The sequence below is a fragment of the Neltuma alba genome, unplaced genomic scaffold (assembly GCF_004799145.2).
Source record: "Neltuma alba isolate B1F8T4 unplaced genomic scaffold, ASM479914v2 tig00005562_pilon, whole genome shotgun sequence".
In the NCBI taxonomy this organism is placed as follows: domain Eukaryota; kingdom Viridiplantae; phylum Streptophyta; class Magnoliopsida; order Fabales; family Fabaceae; genus Neltuma; species Neltuma alba.
In genome coordinates, this window is record NW_021634158.1 from 10,093 (window position 1) to 18,245 (window position 8,153).

The window sequence follows — 8,153 nt, forward strand, 5'->3', positions numbered from 1 at the left end:
CATTTCTTATATTTATCAATTTTATCTAAATTACTCCTATAAATATTCTATCAACTATAATCAAGTAGAAGAAGGAGAGTGAGTATTACGAAAAATAATTATGGTGTTTTAGGAAAAATGTGTTACTTTTCTTATAATTAACTAACTTACCTAACTTCTTTGATTTAATCAAATTAGTTAAATAGATCTTATATTAAGGACTGAAAGAGTATTAAATTATATACCAATTTGTAATTTAAATAAAGTGGCTTACTCGAAAATAATAGTTATAATAGGAAAAATGAATTAATATTTTATATTTAGAATTAAATCTAGTCACAACTGATTAAGAATAAGGGGGAGGGAATAATATAACATTGTCTGAGTCATTAATGATAATTTTGTGAGATTAAGTGTTTATTGGTTTAACGTCTTTGTTAATTTTGTGATGAAGCGTTATTTTATACTCCCATATTCAGTGAACGCTACATTTTAATCAAATCGAAGTATATAATATTCTAAGTTCGTAGCCTGCAGAGAACAGTAGATGGATTGATATCTACGCCTGATTTGTTAATGAAATCAGCGTGGGGAGTCATCTCACTGATTGTTTGTACCGTCCCTGTTTTTTAATATAAGATTTTATTTGATTTTTATTTTGATTCTAAATATAAGATTCTAACTACTTTGTCTTTCATATTTATGTATTTTTTTTCAATATAACCCTTCTAACAATTATAATTTTAACCAATACATTTGATTAGCAAGGATATTTTAGGAAAGACAACATATATTTATTACAAATAACTAACTTAACTTCTTTTTTTAATCTCCTCAAATTAGTCAATTAGCTCTTATAATTAGAACCGAAGACAATATAACACTTCAATGGGAAAAACATATGCTCAATCGTGAGTACTATTGTAAAAATAATAGTAGGCTTGAGCATCTATACAAGAGTTAGTTCAACTTTGTATCTGAGTATAAATATAAGTTATCTATTTATTTTATCTCTCATATTTATAATTTATTATGTAAAATTTTCCTGTTATTTTTTTATTCAATGGTAATTATGAGTAAAAAAAGTTTTAAGAAAACCTGTTAATATTTATTACAAATAACTAGATAATTAATGCAGGCCAATTCACTCGTATCCAGACACAAGGAATAGAGTATTATGTTTGTCACCATCTCACATGTTTTGCCTCTTTCGTTTGCTTGTTGAAAACATAAAGAAGCTCTATTTCCAATGTTCTTGATAATTTAAGTTTCATCTGCTCCAAAAAAAAAAATTCAAAATTTGCAGCGACAGAGAGAATGGGCAGATTTTCTTCCTTGGCCGGACTTCACCCTGAGAAGGAAAAAGATCAGAGGAAGTTAATGGAAAAGGTGAAGGATACACTGAACATGAAAGCATGATTAGGTTTGATGTGTGTTGATGCCTTTACCGCCGTTTGTTCACATTTGTAGGCCCCCACATCAATTTTTTTTTTTTTGTGTGTGTGTTTATTTTATGTTATCACTTAATCTGCCATTTTAATCAGCCCACGTCACGCTTATCACTTGCGCTTCTCATTCCCCTCAAAATAAATGGTAATTTATTACTACTGTCGTCTCAACTTAATTTCTTTCTTCCAAGGCCTGCCTTAATCTACATCCATGAGTTGTTTTCAAAGCAGAAAATATTAAAATCTTCAGCATGCTTTCATTTACCATGTCAAGGTTTGAATTTTGTTATATATGTACGTACTAGTATTTTCCACCACGTCACCGGATTAAAAAAACCGGGGGGCGGGAGCCATGAGCTTCAACTGTGACGACTCACTTGACTTTGTTTCTATGCTAATCACCTTTTTCTCGTTAGGCCGACTTCAACTAAAATAGCTGATCCTGTTTATCCTCTCTTTTTCATTGCATTTACAATTACACAGCGATAGAGGCCATAAAATTTACAAGTCATAAATAACGTGGCTTATTTTTTAACCATTTGCGTGCACAAATTCTCACTGCTAGTTTTATGGTTCAAGCTGTACTAATTGGCAACACTTCATTGATGCTTTACTATTACTGCTCCAAAAGCGATGCCCTGCTTTTGCTTTGCTGCTTGATTACTAGCCACAACAAGAAAAGCTTTATGCACTTTCAATCCATCAAATTATTAAAGAGAAAATTTCCTTTATTATCCGCTGCTTATTTGAATTTTGACGTTATATATAAAATAATTGGGCATAAATATGCATAAACTGCAAGTGGGCTTAACATCAGCATTAGGAAATTTTTTTACTTTTAATTTCAAGTGAAATGATTTTCATGCAATTCTCTCTCCGTCTCCCTTATCCACTCGGGGATTTTCTCCCTTATAAGTGATCTGTAAATTCCAACAATAATCACTTCGTGCGCCAAAAGATTATCAGTATTCTCACAACTTACAAAGATACCGATCAGTTTTTGAAAACTACAGATCAAATTGAGTCAAATCGTATGCTTAGGCATCCCTAATTATTAAAATATATTATTATTTATTGCCATCTCTGTTAAAGTATTCGCTCACCTCTCTGTCAACCGTACAAAGCCAGTACAAATAATTCATCAAAGTAAAACCAAAACCATATCATCACTTACTTCATAGATACTACGGTTCAAAAGTATAAACTGAGGAACTTGATTTCTTTACAAGATAACATTTATTTTTGTGTAAATATTTCATAATTTTTTTAAATTTTATTCTTATATATTCTCTTTCTTTTTAATTTATTTATTGCGTTTTTTATTTATTCTCTTCATTAACAAATGCATATTTTGGGGGGGGATACACACCTTATATATTTATTGTTTTAAACTGATTTTAAGTAATTTCTTGATAAATGTAAATTGATAAAGTTTATTTTATATTTTGAAATGGAAGGAGCATCATAATTCATAGCAGTTAAATACCAAATAATATTTATTAACAGTTGAGGGGAATGGATGATTTTGATTTGGAAGAAAAAAGGGGAAGCGTTAAGGACAAGGAAGAAGTGGGCGAGGCAGGGATAGGCCGGAAATGGGCATGCCTCATGATGAGATATGGATATGTGGGCCTGAGATGGCCTTTTTCATTTAATAGCATCATGGAAAATCCATGATATCATTCTTTCACCAATGGTCAACGCACCAAGAAACATCGCAGTTGGTTGGGTTTGAATCTTGATGATCTTTAGCCCTGTGCGGCTAATGACTCACAATCACAAGGATGGCTATTTGGGGACTCCATTGGTATTCGCGTCTAAGCTCAGCCGCGGCTGAACGTTTTAAAAACCTTGGCAATTACATAAAACGGCAAAATTTATTCCATGGCAACATCTTATTGCAGCAATTATAACTCAGATAAGACATACCCCCTACTGCGCATTTCTTTACATCATCCTCGCTACGAACCCAAAACAGAACAAGAAATTAATGTGACGGAGAGGCAGATCATGCCATGTCAACTCATCTTTCCATTTGCTTCTGGCCAGTTTTTTCTTTTCCTTTTCAAACTTGCCAAACAAGGCAAAATTAGATCGGAGCGTGGTGTGTTCTGTATCTCCACTCCTCAAGAACATGACTGCTGTTGAGCTTCATGAAGCACAATGGCCAAGAGAATAACATGCTCCTATACAACACGCCTCCCGGACAAAGAAAATGCCGGGTTTAAGACAACCTAACAAAAAATGGATTATCAACATGGAGAAACATAAACCTTAACTGAAAAGAGTTGGTGATTTCTCCGCAGGAGTTCATGATCCCGGTTATTATTGATTATTGTACATGTCCTTCCTACCCTTCATTTGTCACCAGCAAATAGCCACAATAACATTGGAATTTTATAAAAAGCCCTTGATAACAAATAATGACTAGACTAATGAGCATCTGCTGGTTCTCACTTCAGGCACACAGAAGTTACTACTATCCTACAATGAAAGCTCCCAGTGGAGAAAAATGCCTCTCATACGTTATTTCCGTGCTGTAACATATATAGTGCATCCCATGGCTTATTAGGGTTCAACCATCTCAAACCTTTTATCCGGATCATTTTCTTTTCAGTCTTCCTTTCATCCTTTCAACTGCAGCCCTTAGAGTTTCCTCATCCTTGCAGAAAGTAAATCTGACTAGATTCTTTCCCTCTTCCGGATTCAAGTAAAATACACTGGTAGGAATTGCCACCACTCCCACCTCCTTAATTAGATATTCACAGAATTCAACATCATTTTCCAGTCCAAAAGGTGTGTGATCCACCACAACAAAGTAAGTTCCACTGGACGGGAACACTTTAAAACCAACAGCCTTCAATCCATCCACCAAAATCTCCCTCTTTGCCATATAATCCCTCTTGAGATCCGCAAAGTAAGAATCTGGCGCTCTGAGAGCTGCTGCAGTTGCCCACTGCATGGGAGCGCAGGTGGCAAAAGTGAGGAAAGAGTGTGCCTGTCGCAGACCCCATGTCAAGTGAGGGGGTGCTATTGCCCATCCAACCTTCCACCCGGTTAACGAGAACGTCTTTCCCAGAGAATTCATTGTTACTGTCCTGTCAAACATTCCAGGAAGAGAAGCTATAGAAACGTGATCCATATCAAAAGACAACTTATCATAAACTTCATCAGCAAAAGCCAGAACATCATTTTCAATGCATAGAGATGCTATAGCATCAAGCTCCTCTCGCGTGAACATCTTTCCAGTTGGGTTGTGAGGTGTATTTATGAGAATGGCACGGGTACCATTTGAGATGGTAGACTTCAGTTCTTCAAAGGGGACAGCAAAGTCTGGAGGGCGCAAAGTGATGCATTTTATTTTAGCACCAGCCATGGAAAGAGTGGCCTCATAAGAATCATAAAAAGGAGCAAATAGGACAACCTCATCACCAGGATTTATTAATCCCAACACGGTCGCAGCAATTGCTTCTGTGCATCCAGTGGTAACGGTAACTTCTCTTTCAGGGTCCACCGTAAGCCCAGCATCTTTCTTAAATCTATCTGCGATGGCCGAGTTCAGGTCAGGAACTCCAGGACCCCGGGCGTACTGATTTTTCCCATCCCTTATGGCCTGAATTGCAGCTTCCTTTACAAACTCTGGACCATCAAAGTTGGGAAATCCCTGACCAAGGTTTATGGCCCCATGTTTGTTGGCAAGCATACTCATTTGGGAGAAGATTGTTGTTTTGAACTTCTCTAAGCGCTTTGCAACCTACATAAATGATAACAGTAAGCAATAACAAACATAAACAAATTCAGGCAATTTAAAAAAATAAAAAAAAAAGAAACTACACATGGCAAGTGTGAAGTTTGTTTTGTTTCTTATTTGCCTATTAACATGATATACACAGTAAAACCTAACACTCAAAACCCTCCGCTTCCTATCAGGCAATAATCGGTCGCCTAGTATCAGCTGCAAATACGCCATCAACTAAACCAGCTGGCATCTTCAATCACTTGTTTTGATATTGGAAATACTATGCCATTCACCAAGCAACTAACTGATACAGAAGCAAAGATATTGCACCAAAACGACAACTAAAACGGGGGAAACATATAGGAATTGAATGTTTAAGGTATGAAAAGACACTGCGTCATGATACAATTATGAAGAGATAACTAATTAGGATGATCCCATGGGCTCAACAAAACATAAATAAGTTCGAACATCTCATCTGGCAATAAACATCGAAATCTTAGGCCAATTGCATTGAACAAAATAATGAATCCAAAAATTCCAAGGTAGACTCATCAGCATTTAGAAATGCATGAACAAATAGCTCAGAAGCATGAATGGAACAAGGCGAAAAAAATCCAGGGCATGTTGACTGTGGCACTAATATGAGAAATACAGGGAAGCAACGAGTTGCTGATATCTTCGTGGGTATATAAAAGCAAGCGATGAACCGAAAAGAGATGACAAATCATAACGCAATAAGGACTTTAGATTGCCCAACAATTATTTGAGCCCTCTTCGCAGATGTATTTTCTCAGAACAAAGCAAACAGAAGATTGACCGTGAGACATGAGCTGAGGGATGGATCGATGCTTTCACACACATGGGTGGATGTGTGGTTAAATTAAGTCCAAATGTTCAAAGATGACTTTTCAGCTTGAAACATCACTACTGTGCGGAAAGCGACGATAAAGAACTGGAGGTTAAGAGCTTGAACCAGCAAAATACTGGTAACGCCAAAAATGAAATTGAAAACATTTCAGGGACAAGAAAAACAAAATTCAAACTGATATAAGTCCCGACTTGATCATAAATTGAAGATTGAAAATAGTCAGTAAATTGATGAAAGAACAATCGGGCCTCACCTGCAAAGGTTGCTGGGTCTTCTGAAAGGTGTCATTGTGATTGGGAACGAGCTCTTTGCCGGTGGACATGGCCGAAAGAAAAGACGGGAAATTCCACGTCGTGGTGGAGGCGGAGGAAGCGATTCCCCTCTGAAAATGGTCAGTGCCTATTCTGGCAAAGTGGAAGTCTTAAATACTGGGCACAAAGAAGGGGCGGTGGGGAAAGGAGGCCTTTTTACTCGTCGAGAAAAATGTCCAGATACGCTGGAACTGCATATATCACATTTATTGTGTATTTCGCGGAATGACCCGAAGAAGGTGAATCATGAACGACGGAAAGATTCCAAGGTAGTAATAGGCGGATGAAAATTGTTTTACGCATGCAGCTGCGAGATTCATGCCACATTCAATTAATCATTTTTTGGGGAAAGAATGCACTTGTCGGGTCCGTTAGTGGAAGAACATATTCCCCAATAACTTCGAAAACCCAACCATTACGGGGCACGTGTTTACGAACAATGTTCTGAAAGGGGTTGGTTCTGGCCCAACTCACAACAATGGGCCCATTTGCTCTGTCTCATAAGTCTTCCCCTCTTCCAATCTGTCTTGTATCCCGTCGACCGTCGTCCGGCTTTGGTTTTCTTTTTTCTTGGAAAATAAAAAATGAGTTCAACGTTGAATTTCATATTCAATATTTGAATTAATTATTATATAATAACAAATTATCTCAACCTCTTTAAGATGATAATGAATCAACAGAACAATTACAAATAATAAGTAACCTGATTATTAAATGAATTGGCGACTTAGTTTTGGTATATGTAATATATCACGCCCCAACATGTAACATATATACTGGTTAATGGTTCCCGTCTTTGGGTGTATTTATCTAAAATTTTGTAAGGAGTAACTTTTTTCTTGTTTTGCTTTTCTAACTCGGAAACTTCATATTTTATTTTTCCCGAAGACTTCATATTCACATACTCTCGAATTTTATTCTGTGTTATATTTATTAATGTTAATAAATATTATAAACTTCAAGTTAATTGGAGAAATGTTACGTGGATTAACTTGAACTTTCAGCTGTTTTTTTGGCCGTCGCCAAATGAAGAGAGACTTTGGAGTACCCAAAATGAAAGAGGAGAAATTAAAATCACGCGCGCGCACGTAGATGTGGACGTAGCTTGCGGTGCGGAGTTATCAATTAAAAGCACAACAACACTTAAAACAACAAAACGTAACATTCAGTTTACAAAAACTGCATCATACATACATATACTATATAACATCGATCAATTATTGAATATATAACCTATCACTTTCTTGTTGGAGGTATCAATTTTGATGGCTGAAAATCCATTTAACAGAGATTAAAGAAGGAAGCAGCCGAGCTATGAAGCGTAGGGAGTCTGATAGGCTGAACCATAACTTGCGTAAAACTGTGCGATGCTTGGGAACAAGAAAAGGCCATCAAAATTTGTATAAACATGTTTTCACTAATTATACAATAATAATTATTATTATTAATTATTAATGGATTGGAGGAAGGGTCGCGTTCACACACACACACACACACTCTCAATGTACGAGGTGGATCGCTGCTAGCTGCCTACGTTGGCGCGCCGAAACCTATTATGATCTCTGCCATATATATCTCCATCATTTCCTTCGCTGCACTAATTAAACTTCCCACTATATATATAGTGGTTTGATTTTTAATATAAAATTTATTTAACTAATTTGATTAGATTAAAAAAGTTAGGTACATTAGTTAATTATAAGAAATATGACACGTTTTTCCTAAAAATACCATAATCATCTTTCTTAATACTTCCTCTTCCTCTTCCTCTTCCTCTTCCTCTTCTATTTAATTATGGTTGAGGG

General features: G+C 36.2%; 1 protein-coding gene across 1 annotated transcript; it reads right to left on the reverse strand.

Annotated features, from left to right (window-relative positions):
* Positions 1 to 3,237: 3,237 nt before the first annotated feature.
* On the reverse strand, positions 3,238 to 6,385 carry LOC114748014 (probable N-succinyldiaminopimelate aminotransferase DapC). The gene is made up of 2 exons (XM_028936373.1): positions 6,291 to 6,385; positions 3,238 to 5,181 (listed from the first exon to the last, which is right to left on the reverse strand). The coding sequence occupies exons 1-2, from the start codon at positions 6,357 to 6,359 to the stop codon at positions 4,030 to 4,032; spliced, it is 1,221 nt and encodes a 406-aa protein (XP_028792206.1). The 5' UTR covers positions 6,360 to 6,385; the 3' UTR covers positions 3,238 to 4,029.
* Positions 6,386 to 8,153: the final 1,768 nt, after the last annotated feature.

What these genes read in the sequence shown, in the direction of transcription:
- LOC114748014 (XM_028936373.1), bottom strand. Translation starts at nt 6,359, where the DNA reads ATGTCCACCGGCAAAGAGCTCGTTCCCAATCACAATGACACCTTTCAG. An exon ending in AGACCCAGCAACCTTTGCAG is followed by an intron (nt 5,182 to 6,290) that starts GTGAGGCCCGAT and finishes TCATTTATGTAG; the next exon opens with GTTGCAAAGCGCTTAGAGAA.